At 41.2% G+C, this 27,723-nt stretch overlaps 1 protein-coding gene across 1 annotated transcript in view; it reads left to right on the top strand.

The window, feature by feature from the left end:
- The window catches only part of LOC101740216 (neuroendocrine convertase 2), a 95,953-nt gene that overhangs the window by 30,376 nt on the left and 37,854 nt on the right, over window positions 1-27,723 (top strand). The window contains exons 2-3 of the mRNA XM_004921832.5: window positions 20,600-20,704; window positions 26,502-26,736. Of these exons, the coding sequence (XP_004921889.4) occupies window positions 20,600-20,704; window positions 26,502-26,736 (340 nt within the window). The remainder of the gene's footprint in view (window positions 1-20,599; window positions 20,705-26,501; window positions 26,737-27,723) is intronic.

The following is a 27,723-nucleotide window of genomic DNA, read 5'->3' on the forward strand; positions in this document are numbered from 1 at the left end:
CGGGGCTCATACCTGACGACGTTGCTAACACGAACCCTAGCAAGAGTCGTGCTTCGCAGATTCTACCACCAGATCGGAAGCACGACCCACTGAGAAGATCCGGCGAGAAACTCAGTCGGCTGTATCTGAGGGACAGATCAGAGTTCATGCGGTGTGAAGTGATTAACAAAGTCTATCGATATTATAACGGGGAAGCCACCGACCGTATTTGACTTTAGAAACTATTTTAAGAAGGGTATGTAGCACGTTCACCCAACATCTACGTAACGTAATAAAAAAATCAATGGGCACATTTATGTTGGAGCATCAGTTGAGAACAGCTCGACTAATTCGGTAGATTTCGTTGTACACGTAAGTGATAAGACTAGATTTTTTTATGAAAGAATAATATTTTTCGAAAAATGCAAGATACTTTTATAAAGAAATAAAGATATTATAAGATTATAAATATTATAAAGAAAAAAAAAAATTACTGGTGGTAGGACCTCTTGTGAGTCCGCACGGGTAGGTACCACCACCCTGCCAATTTCTGCCGTGAAGCAGTAATGCGTTTCGGTTTGAAGGACGGGGCAGCCGTTGTAACTATAATTGAGACCTTAGAACTTATATCTTTTTTTTTTTTTTTTTTTTTTTTTTTTATGATTGAAGGATTACTGGTGGCCCGGAGGCCTTTCCAGTTTCACCAGGACAGGTGGGCGAGCAAAGGCTCAGCCAGGAGGGGTGGGATTTGCTAACAGCTACCCGAGCGCCTCCGAAGGAGACCTAACAGCTCAAGAGCAGCTGCTTCGCGAATGAATCTACTACCGGATCGGAATCGCGACCCGCTGAGAAGATCCGGCGAGAAACTCAGCGAGCTGATTCATGGGTTAGGTTGCACGGCGAACTCTTTGTCGAGTTCGACGAGTACGGTTACCGAGGTCCCTAAGCCTGCTCCTAGAGCTGAAGGCGTCTAGTGCGAAGGTTATTGGATCTGATGGATCCGTAAGGACGTGTCTGGGGCGTCGACGGTGACTGGCTCCTGCATGATCAGGATTCGGGGAGTAGTCAGCGGCGGCTACGATAAGGCGATTATCATGACGCATAGCCTTATCGAAGTACCGTTCCGACGCTGACTTCATGTATTTCTGTATAGATTCGAGGCCCAGGTCGTCGTGTAGGTCAACGTTCCTCACGAACCACGGAGCTCCGACGGCTAACCTGCAAAAGCGGGATTGTAGAGATTGAAGGGTGTCTATGTGCGTGCGGGCCGCGTGAGCGAACACCACACTCGCGTAAGTCATGACGGGCCTTATGCAAGTTTTGTAAAGTGTCACCTTGTTCCGAAGGGACATTTTACTCCGCTTACAAATCATGGGGTAGAGTCTACCGAGAATAAACGCGGCACGGTCACGGACTGATTTTATATGCGGGCGGAATGTCATCGATGCATCCAGGGTAACGCCCAGGTACTTGACCTTCCTGGCCCAGGGTATGGATTGACTAAAGAGAGTAATCGGGGGTGTGAGATTCCTCCTCCTAATACGGGAGGAAATCCGTGTGGAGCTTCCCCTCTGAAAGAGCACCGCAGTACTTTTCGCTGGGTTGATGTCTATGCGCCATTTTCGGAACCACTGTCCTAGGGCTAGGGCTGCGCTCTGAAGCTTCTTCGCGATTAGGGACTTGTTTCTACTGGAATAGTAAACAGTCGTGTCGTCGGCGAATAAAGCTAAATGGGTCGGCGGCGACCGGGGAATATCGTTAACGAATAAGCTAAATAGGAGGGGTGAGAGGACAGAGCCTTGCGGGACTCCAGCTGTGAGAGGTCGTGGGGAGGAGCGGGTTCCCTCGACTCGATATCGAAAAGAGCGGTTCGACAAGAAGTCCCGTATGATGAGCACGAGACTATCCGGCACACCCATGTTGAATAGTTTGAAAATCAAACCGTTGTGCCAGACTTTGTCGAACGCTTTTGCGACGTCGAAGAAGAGAGCTCCCGTGTATAGCGGTTTTGGTCGATTAAGCCCCACAAGAATGTGCTCCGTGAGGCGGTGCACCTGTTGAACGCATGAGTGATTTGTACGGAATCCGAATTGTTCATCGATGAGAATGCCCTTGGATGAGACGAAGTCTCTGAGGCGTTTGTAGAGCAGACGCTCATACAGTTTGCCTAGAGACATGAGGAGGCTAATCGGGCGGTAGCTCGTCGGATGATTTTTTGGTTTACCGGGTTTATGTATGCCGATAACGTCCGCTTCTTTCCACACCGCGGGAAAGATACAGTTCGCCATAGCGGCATTGAAAATAGATGCCAACATCACGATGAGTTGGACGGGTAGAAGTTTAATAACGCGGTTGGATATACCGTCGGAACCGGGAGCCTTGCGAGGACGTAGGTCTTTGATCAAGTCTTTAACTTCCATCGGGGTGACGGGTGGTAACACATCAGAGGGTGGCAAGGAGGCTCTGCGTTCTACCTCACTGTCTACTAATTCTACATGCACAGGGTCCACGGATTGAGTGCTGGGCGTGCACTGGGTTTGCAATGTATCGGCCAGCAGCTCTGCTTTTTCGTCATCATCGAACGCCGTGAGTCGGCCTGAGGGGCCTACGAGGGGGGGCATAGTTACTACCGTATCCGATTTGAGAGTACGAGCTAAGCGGTAGTAAGACCTTTGGGAGGGCGCGAGTCCTTCTAAGAAATCAGACCATCTGGCATCTCGGACTTCGGCGATGCGAGACTTTACGTCGCGTTGTAGGGCACGCATTCGAATACGATTTTCCGCGGTAGGATACCTGTCGTAGGCGCGTATCGAGGCGTTCTTAGCTCTAAGGAGTTCCCTAATATCGTCGGACAATTTGAAGCGGTGAAGGAAGTCCTCCGCTACAACTTGTTTCGATGACCTATCTAATGTCGAGGTGATGTGTGACGTTAAGATGTCTATGGCTTCAGCGGTATCCTGAGGAGACGGGGTAGAGTCCGGGCTAAACGGTAGCGATGGTGGATCAGATTCAGCCAGGCTGATGCCCAGCGTATGCCAATCCACCACAGTCCTCGTGACGGGAACGGAATCGGGAGCGCGACCGAGCTTCATAACGACGGGACGGTGGTCTGAATCTAACTCTGAAACTACTTCGATCGAGTGTAAGCGCAGAGTTACGTTTTTTAATAACGCTATGTCGAGTATATCCGGGCGATGCGCGATATTTAGCGGGTAGTGAGTCGGGATTAGCGGAGCGACGATATCGAAGGCGAGATTATCGACTAACGCGTCAAGCCGCCTGCCATTCGGGGTTGTGGTGTGTGAGTTCCACCTAATGTGTTTACAATTTAGGTCGCCCGCCAGAATGACAGAGCTCCCCATGCCGAGCAGCGCCTCGATATCACTGCTTAGAACGATCTTATCCGGTGGAAGATAAACGGACGCGATAACGATCGGCTCGTGTCCCGTCAGTGAGATTCGGCACACTGATGCTTCGATATTAGCGAGCGCGGGAGGATCGAGTGGGACGCAATGCAGGGCTCTTCTATAGTAAATGACGGTACCACCACCACGAGCAGAGAGCCTGTCGTTCCTGACCATGTTATAGTTCGCGATTTTGGGGTCACGGCGCGCGGGCTTAAGTAGGGTCTCCTGCACTAAAAATATATCAATTTGATGGTCACGCAAAAAGTCAGAAACCTGATCACGCTGGTTTGCGAGACCGTAAGCGTTAAAAAAACCTATCGTTACGGATAGGGGCTTTATTCTACTTATATACGCCATTGATTACCGGCGGAGTGAGGGGAGGACGTACGTATTTAATGACGCGTATACGTCGGCGTATTCTTGCACAACGGCGATAAAGTGTTGTGCAGTGGAGGCAGCGCGAATGGCGTCGCCCAAAGCGTTAACGCGCTCAAAGTTGATCGACTGAAAGAAGTCGATCGCTAAAGCGAGATTGTCGGACGCGGTCGGAGGGCAAGTCGCGGGAGAGGGACGAGTTGCGGGGGCGGGACGAATCGCGGAGGAGGGAGTTGTAACCGTGTTCGTGTACGGCAGCGGTTTCGCCCAAGCCGAGACACTGGGCACCGGCGCCGGATCGAACGCTGGCTTAGCCTGCGACACAGAGGGTGCCGAGGCTTTGATGTCTGGGCCGGAAGCTCGGAGGCGGTTTTGGCGGGCGACGCGGCGATTTATTTTCGGGGCTCGGGGGCATCCGCGGTAATTTGCGGGGTGACCCTGTGTTCGACACAGGACGCAGCTAGGCGGTTCTGTCGCGGTTTTTTGATCGCGAGTGCATAGGGCCGTGGCGTGATCGCCTAAGCACTTGACGCATCGGGGGCGCGCGTGACAGTTACGGGAAGAATGCCCGTATAATTGGCAGTTATGGCACTGGCTAGGTGTGCCTTTCTTGTGTGGGGTTTCGACTGCGATTCCGGAAAGGCTACAGACCGTTCGGATGTTGAATATTTGCTTACCCTCGGGGGTAGGCTGGAGGGCGACGAGAACCATATTATATGGCTCCCTTCCGCGGCCTGTGTGCATGCGGTGTACGGAGTTAACCGGTAGGCCTTGTTCGAGAAGGTCGGCCTTGACGAGCTCGGCATCCAACTCTTTAGGGATGCCACGTATAACGGCACGGAGTTCGCGCTCCTCCTGGAGCGTATATGTGTGGAAACTTATACGCTCCTTACGGAGGTAAGAAGAGAGGGCCCTATGGTCGTCGGATGTTCGAACCTTAATTTGAATGCCGTTCGCGAGGTTACGGGCATTCGTAAAATTGATATTTTTGGCCTTAAGGGCCAGGGAAACTCGTTCCCAAGCTGCCTTCTCTTGAAGGATTACCGGGGGAGGGGTCTGGGCTTTATTTTGTGCCACCGGACGCGGCGACGGAGTGGCACGGGCTGGAGGCGCAACGGGAGTCTGAGGGCGGGGGCGCGACGCGTTCGCGGCTTTGCTAATTTTAGCGGCCGCGGGAGCTCGAGACTCCGCGGCACGCTTCTTACCCTTTTGCACCAGGGTGAATCCATCCGTCGATGAGGCGGGAGCGAGGTCGACCTCCATCTCCGAGTCAGAGTCGGAGGACGAGGAGGCGGGCGCAGGTGACCTACGAGTAGGTGTTTTGGACGGCGCGACGGAGGCCGCGGATGATCGCGCTGCTGGAACGGTGACCACGGCGGACGACGCAGCAGTTTTACTCGCCAGTATAGGCGACGCGGGAACGGCAGGCACGACGGAGGCTGCGGTGCTCGATGCAGAAGCTTCGCACGCAGGTACAGGCGACGCAGGAGCAGCGAGCTCGGTGGAGTCCACGAGAGGGCTCGCAGTGTGATCGGCCTTGAAGGCCTGAAACTCGGAAGTGAGCTTTGGGTAGCGAAGCCGGAGAAATTCCGCAAATACAGCGTCCATGATGTCTACGTGCCCAGGTGGGGCTACCCTGGGTCTTAGAAAACACTCGCCTTGCGGCGAGGCCCCAACTTCTCGGACCTGAGCGGTTCTATTGAACACAGGTGGCGATGCGGCACGATTACTGCAGGACAAAGAAAAATCACAACAAAACGGAAATAACAAAAAGAAACAAAACAATTAAACACTTCCAGGAAGACAGTTTGTCGGCAGATGTACCACGAACACAGAAATAACAAAAGGAAACAAAACAAATAAAAACTTCCAGGAAGAGCACTTAGTCGGCAGATGTACCACGAACACAGGCCGCGCGAACAATGGCCGGGCTAACAAAAGCCGGGCGAACAAAGGCCGGGCGATCGAGTGGTCGATGAGCACGTCCGCGCGTGACGGGTGCCTCTATCGGAATGATCTTAGAACTTATATCTCAAGATGGGTGGCGCATTTACGTTGTAGATGTCTATGGGCTCCAGTAACCACTTAACACCAGGTGGGCTGTGAGCTCGTCCACTCATCTAAGCAATAAAAAAAAAAAAAAGATGAAAACATTGGAACGCGGCCGGGTTTCGCTAGTAGTAAATCAAAAATAAACCGTTATGACCTTTAAAGATAACAATCCGTTCCTGCAACATTATACTTATAAGCACCGGGTTTCGTTTCATACCCACAACGATTCTATATAAATCGCCGAGTCAAAGAGAAGAAAAAGTGCTAGTTTAAAAATAAATGCTTGCAATGCAACACGTGACGCTGTTATATAAGAATAAATACCTAAGAATGAATACTTCACAAGTTATCCGGATATAAAAAGAAGAAAGATAAAGAAAGAAAACAAAAAATAATTTCTCATGAGAAAACATGCGGCTCCATTATTTTTTCAAGTCAATCTCAATTCAATTTTTTGTACAGTATACTTGCGAGTATAGATTGTTGGTTATTTATATTATAATGTGTTTTTGCATTGCCGGTTGATTTAGAGGTTCTTGCATTGCATTTAAACAAATCAATGAAGTCGTCGTGGCGTAAAAGATAAGATGTCTGGTGCATTCGTATCAAGCGATGCGACTGTACTGGTGTTCGATACTCGACGAGAACGATGACCGGTGCTTGAGGTAACTAAAGGAACCGTTAGTGGATCGGGAGGATCAGAAAAGACGTGTTTGGGGCGACGTCGACTGCTTTCCATTCTGTCCGCAGGATCGGGAATGTAGTTACTGGCGGCCACGATGAGAGGGTTCTCGTGTCTCGTTTATCGAAGTAGCTAATGAGGAAATAACGTTGGTTATTAAACCCGAGAGAAAAAAAACATTTTTTTTGTTATTACAGGTTGTAGGACCTTTTGGAAGCCTGCACGTGTAAGTGCCATTACCGTGCCTATTTCTGCCGTGAAGCAGTGATGCTTTTAGGTTTGATGGGTGGGGCAGCCGTTGCACTACAAAACTGAGACGTTGTGTTATAGAATTCATGTTCCAAGCAAGTGGCGGCATTTACGTTGTCGATGCCTATAGGCTCCGGTAACCACTTAAAACCGGGTGGGCCGTGAGCTCATCCACCCATCTAGGTAAAAATTGTAAAGTATTCACCAATTGTAATTCATGTAACTATAATTTAAAATCTGTCTCAGGCATCCATTAATTACTTTTGAAGTCAAACGAAAAATAGCCGGCACGCATATTATGATATTGCACTTATCTTGTAAACGTTGCGTATCAGATGTCAATTATATCACGTTACCAAGAAGCTGAGACAACATGGTCTCATTTAACACGATCACGGCGTCTGTGGGTAACCTGATAACGTTTACAAACAGTTCCGTGGCCCACGCATTCTGTGCTGAAAGGTGAAGTTTTGTTTGATATGATCTCGATAAACTGTTTCTTTTTTTTCTCGATGTCAGTTCTAATTTGATAGTAGTGTTGTGACCAAATAAGTAATGATATCGAACGCATATATTTATCATGTTTTGAACAAAGACAAATACAACAAAAACATTCAAATATAACATTGTGAGAAGAACCCAAAACATTATAGCGTCGGATTGGGAAATTCATGTGGCTTTCGATAAAATAGAAGTACAGGAACATATAATAACTGTTGGGGAGAGCTCATCGAGTGACAGTGACGATTCATCAGATTTTGATTAAACTAAATAATTAAATAAAGAATCAGCATAACATAATTAAATCTTGTAATGAAATGTATTATAATTTTAGTTAAACGACTCTGGAATACACACACAGAAATCATCCCCATAGTAATAGGAGCAACAGGCGTAGTGGCAAAAAGTATAAATACATATACATACATATACAGATACATAAACAAACTGGAAGCAAATATAAACATACTCATAATACAAAAATAAGCAACCATACACACATGCACAATAATAAGTAAAGTTTTGGGTAATACCGTTTTCATAAATTCAAGGGAGTCCGAACCTCCTCTTCCCTGAAGGTTTCAGGGCGGGAGCTAGGAACTAAACCCAGTCAAGAACTCGAGAGAAAACTTAATAATTTTAGTTAATAAATTTGTACAAAATTATCCGGCAATAGTTTAGTTTCTTACAATTTGTAAAAAAATATCGGTTTATCTGTTATCGTGTTACATTTGTCGATAGCTTGCTCGATTCTTCGACTCTGCTATGACCTTGTACGTGCGTAAGCGTCATATTTTTATTCTATAGTGTATACATAATGTAAAAAAGACGCTCACTCAAGTTTCCACAAGAGCTGTCATCTAGAACATAAAGAAATGGAAATAGTATAGTTCATTTTTTTTTCCAACACTCAGAAAGCAATTATAGGTATCGGCCGCTACTGATGATCATAAGTCGTCGCCAATGCTATTTATGTTGGTTATTTTGTCAAACCTAAAGACTTTCGTCAGATTTTAGAACATATTCATATATTGAATTTTACCCTATGGAACCCACTATGGAAAAGTGTTGGTTAAAATTTAGTTGTTGGTGTACAGTCATAATAGTTGGTAAAAAAAACCAGGGAATTCGGAAAGTTGGCAGTCCTAAGCAGAACTGGCGGTGAGTTGTGGCAGCGGAGATGATGACAATCGGGTTAATCTGGCCGAAGTAAATCACGTAGTTGAAAACCGGTCGCAATGGCGATATACTATTGAAACTCTCTGCCCCAGCTGTGGGACTTAAGACTTAAAAATAAACAAAGATATAAAAAAAGGAACGAAAGGTAAACACTCTCTAGAAGCATGATGACGCGGTTTGATTGGTTGTATAGATAGAATACCCCTACAGTTTGTTTACCTAATCCACTCAATTCCTCTAATGCATAGTGCTCTTGGCCACAAATAGCTCGCAGCTGTATTACGCCCCAGTCTTAATTGAAAACGTTGGCGACCCGATCTAGCCGCCTCGAGCATCAGAATAGTGTTTCTCTTCGGTTAATGTTTGAAAAAGTAATACAGTCAAATGATTTGTTCACTATGAATTGTTATGACTTGCGACATTTCAAACGTTTAGCTTGTGGCCATATTATTTGTTTTCTGATTTCGGATTGAAGATCGATGTCGCCCAGCCATCCGTGATCTATACTAATATTATAAATAGGAAAGATTTGTTTGTTTCTTTGTTTTGAATAGGCTCCGAAACTACTGAACCAATTTTAAAAAATCTTTCACTGTTGGAAAGCTACGCTATCCCCGGGTGACATAGGCTATATTTATTATATTTTTAAAAAAAAATAGGGATCCTTACTGAAACTTCAATAATGTAACCCAATGTGTAAAAAAATACCTAAAATTCTTTACATCCCGAGCGCTACGTCCCAAGCGAAGCCGGGGCGGGCCGCTAGTAATGAATAAGCGAGATATGACTTCGGAGTCGTAATACGAAGGATTAAAAGAAAGAAAATAATTTGAGAATCGATAATTAACGCAATGAATTTTATGGTAACTGAACCTCGTAATAGTGGTAGATGATTAGAAAATGCGATGCATCGCTGGAATTGTTATATCTAGAAATGAAAACGACCTTGGAAACTCACAACACACAGGCTTTGATCACTCTTACAAGTGCTTTTTTATTCCTCACAGCCCTCCTGCTTTTAAATTGTAATTAGAGCCCGTAGACATCAGAACATGAATTGACAACCCGGCTTGATCCTTGATATCCGAATCGCAACGATTCTTAAACAGTAAAAACTGTTTGTGATATTTAAATACGTATTTCATTAAAAAAATTGACACCCCTACCAGGGGAATCTGAATATCGTTATAGTCGCGTCATAAAAAACGAGTAGGTACTCCGAGCGTCTTCAGGATAATGTTATTAGAACTAATGTTTTAGAGGGGTCGCAACCGTATTTTATTTCATTTATTTTAGGCTATAGAAAACGTAAGACATAAATTTATTTTAACTAAATCATCTTTTCAGTTATAACGTAAAACCTGACTAGAATTCGTTATCAAATTCAAGTGACGTAAATTCCTAATAAAACGAAATACCACTTGAGCTTTACTGCAACGTCATAAAGGTTGTTTTCATTAAGCTCGCTTTTCCATTGTTACCGAGTGTTACGATCTTATAAAATCTGTACAAATTACCGCTGCACGAGCTATTTCAAGGAGGCCCGAGTGTAAGTGCCCCATAAACAACCGAAGTAAACTTTTGTAGCGTATAGTTGATTAAATCTTTGAGTACAGAGGCTAGCACAATGAAAAAGAGCTAGCTGTATTTTTTTATAAAGAATATGTAATTGCAATAAAAATATTAATGGATTATTTTCTTTCTGCGATTGTCAAGAAGTAGGCAATGACGATTGATACAACCTTTTTTTTTATAGAGGGCAAGAACCGGATCTTTTGCCTGCGCAAACTTTGAGACAATAGGTCAAAGGTCCGCTCTTTGAACCAAAACACACGATTCCATGTGCGACCTTACAATAAGCCCTACAAACTGCGAATACACATAAATTTTGAGTTAGATTTTTATTACATGATGTTAGTCCTCTGGGAAGACGCGTTAAGTGTGTATTTCTTTACAAAAATTCGTAGCTGCATGTGGAATTTGAACACTATATATAACCGCATTTTTTAATACGTATACAAGTAAATAAACCTTTTTGTAATTCCATTAAATAATGCATTTTTTATACATTACGTTTTCTTAAAACTTATTTCAATTGGACACAAATTCGAATTAATACCATCTCAAATTTGACATTTTCATGTAAGAATTCGACAAAGTTTGTCTCCTAAGCAATTTTATTTAAATGAAAAAGGTTTTTCGCGTTTACACCTCACAATTGCGAAAGTTCTAAACCAGAGCGTCCGTCATGTAGCCTCAAACGTAAGGTTTAATTTTTTTTTTTTTTACATTCTAGCGGTACGCCCTTTTTAATGCGTCATAATTTTAAGGTCTGAAATTTAGTAGTAGAGATTATTTCAATGTTTTTATATTCATTGACAGAAGAAGGTGTTCACGTGAATGATACGTATTTAAAATCGTCATATTGTGTTTTTTTTTTCTTTTTTTTTTATAATAGATCTAATTTACATGAAACGGGTTTGCGCATCAGGCTCCGGACAAACCAACACCAATTATATCAACAGTTTGTTTTAGTTGTCTGTCTGGAAATCGGCTCTTCCATGAAATGATTCTGTATTTAGTTATTTACTGGTTCCACGAACCCAAGACTCGTTTGGTATTAAATGTTTATTGAAGCCATTAAGAATAGAGAGCACTACCTAAACGCCACTCGCTTACAGAAAATGAAGCCCGCTTTGAGATGTGAGGTTGATCTCCCGGTTTTGCTGTATAACAGTTGTCCTAACTTTCAGCAAACTCGAACCCTTTGTGGCAAAAATAGGCTGGCTATTTGTACCTGAAGTGCAGAGTATCTACGCCATCTAGTTTTCAGAAGTCATCTGACTTCTGAAAACTGTTTCAATTCACTAAAGAATGCTTAAATTCAGGTTGAAACTTTTTTTACTGGTGGTAGGACCTCTTGTGAATCCGCGCGGGTACCACCGCCCTGCCTATTTCTGCCGTGAAGCAGTGATGCGTTTCGGTTTGAAGGGTGGGGCAGCCGTTGTAACTATACTTGGGACCTTAGAACTTATATCTCAAGGTGGATGGCGCATTTACGTCGTAGATATCCATGAGCTCCAGTAACCACTTAACACCAGGTGGGTTGTGAACTCGTCCACCCAACTAAGCAATAAAAAAAAAACTATAAAACTTAACTTTTCGTTAACTTTACATTGACCGTTTCATGAAACGAGGAACTTTGTTTATTAACTTAATGGATTACAATATAATATATTATAATATAAAGAGAGCTTTGAATTGACACGCAATTAATAAATAGTTGATGTAGATTACTGAAAAGTGAAAACCGACGATGCTTTGTTGTTGTTGTTACTATCGCGAAATATCGTTTTGTAAGTTCTACGGGGTGTCCTCAAAGGGAATGCTTGAGATGATCCTTCCGTCTTATTTTACAATCTCACTATCCGCTACTGTCGTAGCAGGCGTAGCAGTGTAGCGACGTTTATCGATTATAAGACTTGTGTGTGCTTAGTGCGAGTTTTTAAACGTTCTCGATAGCGTAAAAGTAAACAGTGCCCCTAGCGGCGAATATAGGCATACAAATTTGAGTTAACTTCTACGCTATCGAGAGTGTTAAAAAACTAGCACTAAGCACACTGGTTCCAACAGTCAGGGAATAATACACTTTAGACTGCTGTCAATGTAGTTCACTTCATTCTGGACTGATTTATTTGTAATTCCACTTTATAAATCTTCAGATACGTGCTTCACTACAAAGTACACCACCGTCTTACACGATTTTATCCGACTACCCCTTTTACTTCATTCTCCGCCTTCTTTTACATGCTGTAACACAGTATTATGTTAAGCATAATTTTATTGCGACCCGTGTGTTTGTTTTCACTGCATCTTAACAAGTTTTGCGACCCGCGCTTGGCAGGCGCTGCATCTTAATCACTTTTGTTCTAATATGTATATAAGCGCGTGCCACCGCAGTAGCCGTTCCACTTTGAGAAGGCGGCACGATATGAGAACCTTCTTGTCGTGGCCGCTGGAAACTACATACCCGATCCTGTAGACCGAATGGTAAACAGTCGACGTCGCCCCAAACACGTCATTACGGATCCTCCCGATGCATTGACGGTGCTTTTAGGTACCACAAGCATCGGTCACCGTCCTCGCCGAACCCGTCGATTGCGACGAAGGGCTCGACGAGTGAATTAACCCACAGAAACAGCCCACTGAGTTTCTCGCCGGATCTTCTTAGTGGGTCGCGTTTCCGATCCGGTGGTAGATTCTGCGAAGCACTGCTCTTGCTAGGGTCAGTGCTAGCATCACTCCGGCTTGAGCCCCGTGAGCTGACCTACTAGCTAAGGTTACGCTGAAATGGCTTGTCAAGGCTATCAGCTTAATTTTAAAAAAAAAATAGCCGTTCATTCTGAAGCTGTGTGAAGATACGTATTTCATCTTTGTATTTAACCATCGTATATCTACCCTCGATAATTTAAGACTGTATCTTCAAATTTAATTAGTATACAATCTTGTTAATTTATAATTCTTTACTGTTATTATTCTGTGTGTGCCTTTTGTAATTATACGTTTTGTACGACTGCATTTTCTTTAATTTCCTATATGGCGCCCGGAGAAACTTTTATTGTAGCATCACATACTATCCACTGCGGCTACCGGTTGATGTAACGAATAACGTTACAATGCCTCGTATCAACTACCGCCATAGCTCCCATTGACATGGCAATCCGTAAAAATGTCTTAATTTTAACATGTTAAAATTTTATATTATAGTTATTTTACAACAAACCTTACACGATAGTGCGTTTTAAGGTACCGTATTATCTACAATCCGGCTCTCCAAGTCCTCACATTCCTGAGTGTTATAGCATTTTCGTCTTTAAATCAAAGATACACAGGTAACATAAGATATAACAAGTCAATTTTCGTTTAGTATTCAATGTTTGTCATTAAATTTGATGAACCTAACTAAGCCGGCTAAAAAGCTAAGGAACTCAATAAATAATATTAACCTAAAACGGGAATATAGGCATCATTTAAATTACCCGTTTAAGATTTCAGGTAAAATGCTAGATATGTTTGTCACCTTTTTTCGAGATAAATTGTTGTTAATCGAGATTATAGGTCAAGATTCATTGTTAATTGTTTTGTAGGCAGCGGCTTAGCTCTGCCCCGGGCATTGCTGAAGTCCATGGGCTACGGTAACCACTCACCATGTGGGCCGTATGCTCGTCTGCCTACAAGGGCAATAAAAAAAAAGATAATTTTTTGTCACTCGATGAATGGGAATTGCAGTGATTACTAAGATAGGACAACGTAAATGCAGTCATCCCCTATGACTGACATCAACTTTCGATATTTAAAAATTGAATTTTGTTAAGAAGACTCTTCTAGAAGTTTAGCATAATTAAATCTTGAGCTTATCTGAGAATAATCTCCCGTTTCTGTAACGGCGCGTGGTATATTCTAAAACATCTGTATAATTCGTAATGAATTTTCTCGCTTCTTTCAGATTCTTGAAGTCAAACACAAAACGTTGGGTGCGGCTCGTATGCTAGCATAAACATTACGCTTTGGTGCCAAAATTATCTATACTAATATTATAAAGCTGAAGAGTTTGTTTGTTTGAACACGCTACTCTCAGGAACTACTGGTCCGATTTCAAAAATTCTTTCAGTGTTTAATAGCCCGTTTATTGATGTAGTTTATAGGATATATAACATCACTCTAAGACCAATACAAGTGGAGCACCAATAAAGAATGTTTCAAAATAGGGGTCCAAAATAGCTCCTTAACATTCTATAATTCAAAAATATTTTCACTTTCTCCGTAAATGAAGTAACTATTCCACGCGGACGGAGTCGCGGGCAAAAGCTAGTGTGCTAATAAAAAGGCTCTCGGTCTAAATAAGTAGAGTGCAGACGCAAGCGAGGCCTGCATGACTGCTGAAATAGAATCTCTCCTGCGGTTTAACGAGTATAACTACTTAGTAATAATCTGGGTCGGTTGATTAATGCAGTTAACGCGTAACTCGGTTTGCGGCAAATGGGTCACGGGGTCAGCCTGTTGCACTGTCATCGGGTCGTAAAGCTGCGACAATCGACATAATGTTGTGTTCGTTTGTAATTGACCTATGTTCTTTAGCAGTGGGATCCTTTAACAGTGGCTTTCTGGTGGTAGGAAAGAAGTAGTCGTAGCCTAAAGGATAAGACGTCCGGTGCATTCGTATCTAGCCATGCAGCGGTGTTCGGATCCCGCAGGCGGGTACCAATTTTTCTAATGAAATACGTACTTAACAAATGTTCACGATCGACTTCCACGGTATAGGAATAACATCGTGTAATAAAAATCAAACCTGTTAAATTATAATTTGCGTAATTACTGGTGGTAGGACCTTTTTTTTTTTTTTTTTTTTTTTTCGGGCCGGGGGCCGAACCTCCTACGAGGTCCCCGCGCATACGGGGCGCGCGGGGTATGTGAGACTCAACGATCTGCAGGTGTTGAGAGCAGATCGCGGGCCCAAGGATTTTAGGACCCACCCACTAAACGACTCCCCTGCACTCTTACACCCGACGTCCGATCCTCTCCGAGGTCAGAACCCGGATGAGGTAGGGGGGCTACCGCGGTCAACACTACAACCAGACGGCGCGGCTCACCCCAAGGACGCCCAGCCGACGGAGCCTTCGAGGCGAATCGAAGGCTCTGAAACGTCGGCCGTCTCGGTACGGCAGCCCGTCAGGCCGCCCAGACAGTGCCGCTGGTGCCCCGGAATACCCCGCTGGACCAGAACCAGCCTGCCGGGTCGGGACGCGATACACTGCCAACCGGTCGCTCTTTCGTAACTCCTTGGCAGCGCGCTAGAGTGCTGGTAGCGCGCCGCGCGGCCTCTCCCCCTCAGGTCGCCCCTTGACCTTCACCGGGGGGAAGCCGCCATCTACAGGGGCCGGAGTCGGGCAAAGGCCCTTCTCCGGCCCCCGGCTCGGCGGCGACGGATAGGTGCGGAGAGGGATGAGCTCTCCCTCTCTCGTTCCGCCGCCTCCTTCTGCGAGATGGTGTACTCGCAGAAGTCGAGCATCGCCTTCCAGGACTCATCGCTGCCGAGCATCGTGGCCACGACGGTCGGCAGCGATAAGTCCGGTCCTATTTGCGAGACAAGGACACGGCGTTGCTCCAGCCATGCGGGGCAATATGCGAGCGTATGCTCGACCGTGTCCTCGTCGCAGTCACAGTGGTGACACTCCATCGTCGGTTCCCTCCGGGCGATGCGATGCAGGTACCGGCCAAAACACCCATGGCCGGTAAGCATCTGCGTCAACCGGAAGGTGAGACGCCCTTGGTCACGGTTCGCCCATTCCGCGAGGACCGGGCGCACCGCCTCGACGGTCCGGAGACCGGCTGACGGGTTCGCCAAGCGGCGAGACCACGCCTCCAGCACCTGGTGGTAGGACCTGGTGGTCCTGGTAGTCGGTGGTAGGATGAAAGATGAAAGGCGATTGCATGCAGCAGAGATGCGAATGTTGCGATGGATGTGTGGAGTAACGAGAATGGATAGAATACGGAATGAATATGTTAGAGGAAGTCTGAAAGTGGCACCTGTGACAGAGAAGCTGAGGAGTGCGCGTTTGGGATGGTATGGACATGTGATGAGACGAAATGGAAATGAGGTTGGTAAGAAAATGTTAACTATGAATGTGGAAGGATATAGAGGAAGAGGTAGACCTAAGAAGAAATGGATGGATTGCGTGAAAGACGATATGGGTAAAAGGGGAGTGAGCGAAGAAATGGTATATGATAGAAGAGTATGGAAGGAGAAAACATGTTGCGCCGACCCCAGGTGACTGGGAGAAGGGCAGGATAATGATGACTGGTGGTAGGACCTCTTGTGAGTCCGCGCGGTACCACCACCCCGCCTATTTCTGCCGTGAAGCAGTAATGCGTTTCGGCTTGAAGGGTGGGGCAGCCTATACTGAGACCTTAGAACTCATATCTCAAGGTGGGTGGCGGCATTTACGTTGAAGATGTCTATGGGCTCCAATAACCACTTAACACCTGGCTGGGAGCTCGTCCAACTAACTAAGCAATAAAAAAAAGCTATTTTGTTTCACGAACGCTCCTTAGAAAAGAAAATAATACAAGTTTTAAGAGGATTAAGCATAATAACAGCCGGGGTAGTCTTTATTAATTAAACATTTTTAATTAAGGTACTCAGCGCTGGATTGCGTAATGTAATCTGCTGGGCACGGGTTTTCGGTAAAAGCCTACATTTCGTAATTAACTTAAATTTTTTCAGTTAAGAGATTATTTTACTGCGGAAAAAACAAAGGTACCTAAGCTTTCAACAGATTATGATATTTCGCAAGCTGATGTATTAACGCTTGTTTTAAAATGGTGTGACGATATCAGTGCTGACGTCACTATCTTTGTTCAAATCAAATCAAATCCAATCAAAAAAAATTTATTCAACATAAACGAAAGTACATACTTGTTGAACGTCAAAAGAACTACCGCCAATTCACAAGAATTAGCCTCCGTCCTGAGAAGAATTGGCAAGAAACTCAGCGGGCATGTCTTTTTTTTTTAATATTAGTTTTTTTTTTTATATTACATTTTTTGTTGATATGGCAAAAGAAACACTTTATTCATTTGTCTAAAAAATTAATCCGATTAGATTGGTCGAGCAAGAATATTAGACATAATTGTCAGGGCGTATTAACCAAAACTAATTCTTGCAACAGACGATTTCAGAGACCTCACATTTTTATATGAATTTGTTGGCCTTAACCTTGGCTAGTGTACAATTTCTCAGCCCAGAGACGTCCACTGCTGGATATACTCCTCCCCATATTTTGCCACAATATATGCAAACAAAAAATGGACGAAAGATTATTACGAATGCCTATGTCGTACCCACTCCAGTTAAGTGCACTATTACAAACCAGAAAATATTAATAATATAATATACTAGCTGTACCCGTCCGCTTCGTTGGGCATTTAAAATTAACATTATTATTTCTCACCCCCACTAAGATTCTCATCATTAAAGCCCCCGCAACTGGTGTAGATAATCCAACACTCATATAAATGGGTCATACACAAAAAGGGTAAAAAAAGTGTTATAGCAATGTATCATCTAAAAGAGCAAATTGGCGAATATTTGAAAGTATTTAAATCGTAAAGGTACTATATTACTACTCATTTTAATCGTATCTTGTAAAATATTACATTTCATAAATTCATTTTGATGGCGTTAAACATCAAAAAATCTCTCCCTGTGGACTGTTACAAGACGAAGGTATAATGTTTGAGACATGTTTAAAAATACTTAAAGTACCCTATATATTAAAATTATTTACTTGTAACACAAACAATATAATAAAGATGATATTATTGAGAATAACAAAAATATATCGTTACTATCTGTATACAATAAATCCAATAAACATATGGTTACATGAAATGGAGTCTTTTCTGTGGACGCGATAAAACGACATCAAATTTTAATTTATTCGACCGCATTAAGTTTTTTTTTTTAACTGTTGGCATCACTAAATAGTGGCCATTCCGGCGTTTGATATTTTGTTGTTTCGATTCCAGTGCGAGTGAAAATATATTTTTTATTCCAAAACACACATAAACGTAAAAGATCAAGTGTTCTTTCCTGTTCCAATTATAGACATGTAAATATTATCTATAAAAATGTATATTTATTGTTTTTATATGAGCATTTAGTACAAGTAAATGAAAAGCATGTTGCTTGATTTCTAACCTTAAAGTTAATTTCTTTACGCAAGAGTTTTTATGATACATCTTTTCTGTGGACATCTTTCCTGTGGTCCACCGAAAAGACTATGTCCACAGAAAATGTGTAAGAAACATACCTTAGTAGGTCTAAGTAGAGAAAGTAGTAAGTAGAAAAATAGTTGAACCGAGGGCCTACTCCTTTTTTAAAGTTGGTTAGAAAGAGGTTTGATTTTGGCAACATTTGATATTCTTAGTTAGAGCCTCAAACTTTTTAGTACATTTTATATTCGCAATAAAAAAAAATATAAATCTAATCAATGTAAATAGAGGAAACGAAAACTTTTTTTTTTTTTTTATTGATTTCGTTCAGGGGGTTCAACCCTTGGGTCGTGGGTGGGTCCATATCTTGCTTCGTTTTAGTTCATGCTGATTCAGACGATTCTGATAGTTCTCTGGAAATATTTTGAAATAATCAAAGTCCTTAAATTTCATTACATTGCATATTAAAATTAATTAGCTATTTAAAGAATTATATAAGAGTAATATACCATGGCTGTAAAATTATTATCATTCGAAATTTTGTTTTGTTTCATAAGTCCACCGAAGGGATTTTCCTTTTTGTAGATATTATTATTTTATTTTTTATTTTCCAATTAATGTGATTATTTTGACATTTTATTTGCGTTTCGGTATTCGTTTATATCAGCGGCTACATGTGTTTGATTATGTTGTCTTAATATATTTTAGCTTACGCTGCATCACAGCTTTTCATCTCTCTTGTAGACTAAATCGTCTCTTCTGTGGTCCGCAAAAATATAAATATTGCGATTATGCCAAAAATAAGACATATTGATCTCGGTTACAGTGATTAAAAGATTGATAATCAATAGCTAAATAATAAATAGTTTGTTTCACACTGATTCCGAGATATTTTTTTGCTGCACTTTTTTATTCTCTATTTGTGTATGACCCAAATATCTATAGCCTATCCATTAAGTACATGTATTTTCTACACGGATACCAAGTTTCAAGTCAATAGGATGCATGGTTCGGTAGTTATAACGGAACATCCGTAAAAACCACTGTAGATTTATATGTTAGTATAGATAATTAATTTTTTATTTTATTTTTTTATTTTTTTACTGCTTAGATGGGTGAACGAGCTCACAGCTCACCTGGTGTTAAGTGGTTACTGGAGCCCATAGACATCTACAACGTAAATGCGCCACCCACCTTGAGATATAAGGTCTAAGGTCTCAAGTATATTTACAAAGGCTGCCCCACCCTTCGAACCAAAACGCATTACTGCTTCACGGCAGAAATAGGCAGGGTGGTGGTACCCGTCCGCGTGGACTCACAAGAGGTCCTACCACCAGTAATTAAGCAAATTATAATTTTGCGGGTTTCATTTTTATTACACGATGTTATTCCTTCACCGTGGAAATCAATCGTAAACAATTGTTGAGTACGTATTTCATTAGAAAAATTGGTACCCGCCTGATATTCAAACACCGGTGCATCGCTCAACACGAATGCATCGGACATCTTATTCGTTAGGCCACGACGACTTCAATATTGATAATATATATTATAAAAATATTAATAATCTAAAATATAATAATATAATAGACTACAACGGTGTTGCAGTTTACGATAAGACGGCACGGTAAAAAAGTGTAATTTTTCGCAAATATTTTTATTTTAGCATAGAAAGAACGTTTTATGTACCAAGTAACCGTCGACCCTGGTTTCGTATTGGACATGGCAACCTGAATGCGACCACACCTTTATAAAGATGAAAAGTCTCATCGCATTTGTGTTGTAGTGTTAAGCAGGCACATAGCGGCCCCCACAGGGTCGGGATGATTATTATTCAAATAAATACAAAGTTCACGAAAATCCCTTTAAAATTTAGGTAATCAACAAACATTCGACTTTGTTTGTTTTATTCATAACCCGCAATGCTTCAACGATTACCTACGCATATCGACAAACTCGTGGGTTATATAAATAACAAACAAAATATGCTTTTCGTGTGTTCAGTAAACGCCCCGAGGGTAAAATTAAATATTGAACGGATAAAGCTAACAAAATCAGGAGCAGAATAGTGTAGTCTCGTAAAATTGAGATCATTTTGCTAAACGAATAAACTGGATTGTTCTTATGTGTCGTTATTATAGCAATGGATTCTCGTTTTCGCTCAGCTTATTGTCAGTGTTGTACCTTTTTATTTTTGATCTTAATAGATAGAAAAGCTAACTGCTGATCTTGTAATTCGGACACCCTTGCATCGCTCAACACGAATCCACCGGACGTCTTATCCCTTAGGCCACGACGATTTGTTGTCGATATGCTATCGTGTGCCTTTATTGTGTTTTATAACGGTTGCCAAATAGAGTGGTATCGTATCTTGTTAATTAACATAATGACTTTGTTGCAGGTACTAGGTTCTGAGACGGAATGGCATTTCGCGCATCGCGGCTTGCCACACGCTCGTCCAAGGCGTTCGATCGCGCACACAAGGATCCTGAAACAGCATCCATTGGTAGGCGCAAATATATATAACTAACTATATATAAGTAACTATTTATATAAGTAACTATACTGAGACCTTAGAACTCATATCTCAAGGTGAACGGCGGCATTTACGTTGTAGATGTCTATGGTTTCCAGTAACCACATAACATGAGGTGGGCCGTGAGCTCATCCACCCATCTAAGCAATAAAAAAAAATATAAAAAAATGCAGCAGAATTTGACAAAAATAATTATTAATATTCTTCTATACAATGAGCTCACGGCCGGAACCATATACATTTTTTTAGGTATAATTTTTCCTTATTAGGAAAGGCAAGGGGACCTAAGCGCATACAGCCTTGTTTGTTCTATATAATTTTTGAAATAAATTTTCAAAAAGGCTGAAGCCAGGTCTTGTATGATTTATATTATATCCTGAAATAAAAATTTCATTAAGACCGAAGCCAAGTCTTTTATAATTTCTTCCTGAAATAAAAATTTCAATAAGGTCGAAGTCAAGTCTTATATAATTTCCAATCCTTGTGAAATGGCAAATTCCAGTTTTACTCTTAAATCGAAATCAACTTTTTAAATTTTAACTGAAATAAAAAATTCAATAAACAAAATATGGACAGAGCCATAACTTCGTCAAATCCTTGTAATCGCATTTGGAGATATCTCCAACTGTTGAAGGAGCCATAGACATCAGTAGATACACGAGTTCCACCGTCCACTTCGAGACATTAAATCTAATTGTCAAATGTATAGTTTAATGGCTTTTCCACAGTTTGGTCTCTCTTGCTGGATCGCTCTGTGTGCGTAGTGTGAGTTTTTTAACGTTCTCGATACCGTAAAAGTTAACTCGAATTTGTACGTAGCCGGAACAGCGCCTCTAGCGGCAAACGTAGGCAAACGTTGCAACTGCATACAAATTTGAGTTAACTTTTACGCTATCGAGAAAGTTAAAAAATTGGTACTAAGCATACGGAATATTGTTAATAATAGTAAAAAATTATAGTTACTTAAACTAAACTTATAGTTAACTTATATACATAACGAGTGTAGGGTACGGCCCACTTGATGATAAATAGTCACCGTCCCTTATGGACGTCGGCAATGTCAGGGGTACAGTCAAGACGTTCCCATACTATTGCGTTGCGTTTGTAGGCAGCGGTTTGGCTCTGCCTCTGGCATTGCTGAGGTCCATGGGCGACGGTAGCCACTCACCATCAGGTGGGCTGTATGCTCGTTTGCTTACAAGGGCAATAAAATATTAACGCAATATCGGAAACGCGTTAAAAGAACAAGTTACATAATTATTAATACATAGTAATTATCATTAAATGCTTTTGGTCACAAGAGAATGATTTAAAGCTCCTTCACAATTTAAAAACTTTCGTTTCTTAAAATAAAAAAATGCTAAATACATATTTGTCTTGAAAAAATTCGTTCGCCGCAGACAAGATAAAAAAGAGCACTTAAAGCGCTTCTAGTTCAAGTTGCGAAAAACAACATCGAGATTCTTTAGCCAAGTTTCATTGAGTACAATAAGTTGATAGCAGAACTTTTTATTTTTCTGTTAAAAGCTCTATTCTTAAATACGTCAAAGTTTCTTCGTAATTCTGAGTAATGGCTATTAAGATTTTGTATTTATCTTGAACATACGTGATGTGGGTAGTAAATGAATTGCAAAAAGCAAGTATTTTAGTGCAATGCTTAAAACAGTCATAAAAAAAGGAACAAAAATATTAATAAATAATTCGAAAAGCTAATATTTTTAAATCTCTCTCCCTTTTTGTAGTGCATAGTTTAAAAATTTCATTAGTTTATTTTTTTTCAAATAATTGAATTCTTGGAAATATTTAGTAATCTCGTGTTTATTATTTTGCATTACCCACGATTCGAATAATTAACATTTTTCAAAATCCAGAAGATACAGGTTATTTAAAAAAATACTGAAAATCTCCTAAAATATAATCGTCAAAATAGTTTTATTAGCGTTATATTGATTTAAAATTCTGTGTCTGAATTCCCTCCTGCAACCATTTATAGCGCAAAATGATCTACGAAATTTTGAAAACAACGATTAATAAATACTTTTAATTATGTTCTTATTAGTAATAAGCAATAATTATAAATTATTAGGTATATCATTTCCAAGCCTGTGTTGCTGTATGGGAGCGAATCTGGGTTTGTTTGCAAAAAAAAACTTCAAGTGTTTATAAATAAATGCCTCGTCAAATTTTGAAAATCTTTTGGCCTGAGATGATCACTAACCAGGAGCTGTGGAGGATCACCAAGCAGACACTAATGGAGAAAAAGATGCTTATGTGGAAGTGACATTGGATTGGCCACATATTAAAAAAGCCCGATACCTATCAATCCAAGAGAGCACTGACTTGGAAAGTGTCTGGGAAAAGGAAGAGAGGCCGTCCCAGAACAATTTGGCATCGCTCGGTGAAGCACGAGCTGGGCGTCTTGGGTATGACTTGGGAGGAGTTAAAATAGACTGCCCAAGATGTAAATGGAAGGATTTGATTCGAGCCCTACACCTCAGCAGAGGGTAATAGGAAAGACAGAAAAAGAAGAAGTTATCATTTGTTTCTTCTCATTCATGAATATTGCCAAGCTAAAGAATAATAGCCTAATACGGAGGTGTACAGAAATATCTACAAAAAAAAACTGCCTTTGCCTTAAAAAGGGGTAAGTTAGCAAGAGAAACCTATCTAATTGTTCTTCAATCATACAACGCGATACATCAAAGAATTTCTGACAATCATCGCTGCGATCTCCATTAATTCTACTTAGGCGAGTCTCAAGAAATCAGAGGGCCCGTTGATTGATGAACGCACTGCAAAGCCTCATTTTGCTGTGGTACAATAAAGTATTTTCCTCATGATCCGAGATAAGCCGGAGCGACCATCAATCACTCCTAATCCGCGTCGACCAGTTCGCTATGTTGACAAAGTTACTGATTGTGTTATTATTACTGAGTTACTGATTCCACGAGATAAAATAAACGTATGGGATATTTTTTTCAAAAATCTTCAGTTTTTTTTCTTTTAACCGATTATAAATGAATGCAGGCAACATTGGAGGAAGCTAGTGCAAAAACTAGACCAAGGTGGTCACTACCCTCAGTAATGAAACGACAAAGAAGAAGAAGAACTGATACTTAGTAATACTCTTCTTCATCTACCTAAGGGCTAACGTTAATAGCCCAGGGGCATGAGAGAAAGTGCTCCTCTCACTTTTAGGGACGTTTAGGGATGACCAAAAATGCAATGTCTCAACTGCATAAGATATGGAGAGACCGAAACATCTCGCGGAAAACAAAACTCAGGTTGGTGAATTCGCTGGTTTTCTCCATATTCAGTTACGGAGCGGAGACCTGGACACTGAAAAAGGCCGACAGAGACCGCATAAGCGCCTTCGAAATGTGGTGTTGGAGGAAATTGCTGCGACTCCATGGACTACCTTTCGCACCAATGTGTCGATACTAAAGGAGCTTAATGTTAAAACTAGACTCTCCACAATATTCATTGGTAAAGTATTGGAGTTCTTCGGTCACATTGCTTGAAAAGAAGGTCACAATCTTGAGCAGCTGATGGTGACGGGCTAGATGGAGGGCAAATGTCCCAGAGGACGCAGTCCCACGAGATGGTCGGACCAAATTCGGTCTTGTTTGGACATCAAGCTCCACGATGCCCTCCGTTAGGCCAAGGATCGCAGCAGATGGAGAACAATCGTACAAAAGAGATTGAGGCAGCGTCACGACCCTTAGTAATGAGGAGAACGACGCAAGAAAGAGGAGGACTACATGCGCACTAATACGTCGAATTGAAGACCTATCCTAAAGATTGTAGTTTAGCAATGATTTGCAGTTGTGATACAATAGTATATGAAGTTAGGTATTCGAGTAAATAGTGCTAGGTTTATGACACTATACCAATTTACCTATTTTAAGACAGATTAAAGGTGCTATTGTTATTTTCTTTCTATATTTCTGGAGTCCACACAGCTAAAACCTACTCTGAAAGATCGGAAACACCCTAATAACCTTGCTAAGCATCTAATGGACCAAATGACTACAAGAACACTCAGAAAAAGAGTGCCTCAAGATCCACTGTAGATTAATTGATATGGACATGTCAATGGATATTGCGCATGCACCACCTATGAATTTGTTTTTCTCAAAACTGCGGTTGAATGTCTAAAGACAGCTTACTGTTTTAAAAAGAAAACATTGATTACCATTTGCAATGATTGAAACGGAAATTGATTTGCTAATGATTTGTGAAATAAAAGTGGTAATATATATATTATCGCGCAGTAACTAATGGTAAGGCATATTCTGTGTCCGCACCGGTAAGTGCCTCTTTTCCCATTAAATATTTAAGCGTTCCGGTCCCGAGGTTAAATAATTTGCTTTAATTAATTTATTTATTTTGAATAAATTTAATGGTGTCCTTATGAGTTCGCAGGGGTAGGTACCACCGCCCTGCCTATTTCTGCCGTGAAGCAATAATGTGTTTCGATTTGAAGGGCGGGGTAGCCGTTGTAACTACTCGTATACTGAGACTTCAGAGCTCATATCTCAAGGTGGGTGGCGGCATTTACATTGTAAATGTCTATGGGCTTCGGTAACCACTTAGCACCAGGTGGGCCGTGAGCTCGTCCAAGCATATAAGCAACAACAAAAAAAATTAAAATACTAATTATTATTAAGGTAAAATTAAGCTGTAAAAATAGTTTTAATTATTGTACGTCCAGGGATAGCGAAATCCAATGCGAATACAATACTAAGAAGCGAATAACTTCAATTTAAAAATACATTCTCTAGCACGCAATAAATAAAGCATTTGTTGTATTGAAAATAAATTTTCCGCTGTAAACGCCTCGGCTGCAAGTCAATCAATTAAAACGTTAAGTGATAAAACTGGTTCGCTGTAAACACTTTATAGAATTAACTCTTAGTTAAGATATCCTTTAGAAACGTTATTTTCAATTTATGAAATTTTATTATCTTCATTAATACTGTATTTCGTTTTCAGAGTTTCAGTGCAGTGTTTATTTTTGCGATTTATTTCGTCGATAAAATATGACGCAGGCTCGTTCAATCTCTTCTTTTTCTCCACCTTATCCCACTAGGTGGGGTCGGCACAGCTAATTTTTCTCTTCCATTCTCTTTCTATCAGCCGTCAGCTCAACGCTCACTCCTCTGTCTCTCTCTCATATCTACATTCACACACTCCATCCATGTCTTCTTCGGTCGACCTCTTCCCCCTCTACCTTGCACTACCATTTCCATACATATCCGAGTCACATGCATCTTCTCTCTACGCACACATGTCCATACCACGCTAACCGTCCGCTCTTTAATTTGTTGCTTACCGGGGCTACTTTCACACTTCCCATGATATACTCATTCTTTATCCTGTCCATTCTTGTCACTCCACACATCCATCTCAACATTCGCATCTCTGGCGCGTGCAATGGGAGTAGGCTCGTTCAGTGGGAGTAGTAAATAAATAAATAACTAATACTGGTGGTAAGACTCTTGTGAGTTCGCGCGGGTAGGTACCATCGCCCTGCCTGTTTCTGCAGTGAAGCAGTCATGCGTTTCGATTTGAAGGGTAGGGTAGCCGTTGTAGCTGTACTGAGATCTTAGAACTTATATCTCAAGGTGGGTGGCGCATTTACGTTGTAAATGTCTATGGGTTTCGGTAACCACTTAACACCAGGTGGGCTGTGAGCTCGTCCACCCATCTAAGAAATAAAAAATATATTTTGGAGGCACAAATCTGACGCAATATAATTATTCAGGTACACACTGCAGTCCAGCAGACTGGTTTCAAACGCGTCAAAAGAGGATATCGTCCTCTGCGCCTGCCGGAGACAGTACCGGCCTCTGAGCCCCGTGATCCCTACTTTCCGCTGCAGTGGTACCTGAAGAACACGGGACAAAACGGCGGGAAACCCAAGCTTGATCTGAACGTGGAAGCAGCTTGGGCTCAAGGGTACACTGGCGTCAACGTAACCACAGCTATCATGGATGATGGTAAGTGTTAAATGAAGGGGAAATAATATTCTTTATAAATGTTATCGTCAAATTATGTTGTCTTTAACTTAGGTGAATGGTCATCTTGAATCTGATCTTGCCCGTGTCGTATTCAATTTAAATTTATTACTATTTTTGAACTACCAATGTATGAAACATTAATAATTACGCAATTCTTATATTAGACTAATTTTATAATGAGTAAATAATAATAAAAAAGTAAAATCATAATAATAATGACATTTGAAAAAAAATTACAGAGTTTTTTATTTTTGGATTTTCTCGAGAATGATAAATATTGCTTTTTACTACTAAAACAGATATCCAGTACCAGTATCGGTATAGATCTTATGAGATTATCCCAATGATGATTTATTATAATCCATGAACAAACGAAAAATAAATATTCTGTATTGAAATGTAAGTTCAATACAGAATAATTAACAGATATTGTAGTGTTTGTCAACTCACGAGCTACATCACTTTCAAGTCAAAGGAATTTAATTTTTCTGTTATATGACAGTATCACTTATTAATACGCCTTTTTTTTCTTTATATAAATTAAGATTTTTCCATTTAATAAACGGTTTCAAAGATAATTAAATTGCAGTCATAAAATTGTTTTCTGCTCGATTAATAAAAGATCCTCTTGCTGCAATTTTCAAATTTGCATTTTAATGCGTTTTTCTCATTGCGACGTTCCTCTTAAGACTTGATAGAAGTGTTAATAAGATACTCAGCAAATGCAGATGGAAATTAAATATTTCCTCTAAGAAAATAATGTTAATATATTCAGTCAATTTAAATTTCTTAAGTGCTTATTATTATTATTGTTTTGATGCCTTTTAAGTATCTACCAGAGTTCATAGACATTCACCTCGAGCTTTGAAGTTTACGTCTCAATTGTATAGAATTTACGCAAATTCGAATTCTTTGCAGATTTGATTTTTATTAGACGATGTTATTCCTTCATAGAGGTAGTCATTC

Source organism: Bombyx mori, chromosome 25 (assembly GCF_030269925.1).
Source record: "Bombyx mori chromosome 25, ASM3026992v2".
NCBI lineage: Eukaryota > Metazoa > Arthropoda > Insecta > Lepidoptera > Bombycidae > Bombyx > Bombyx mori.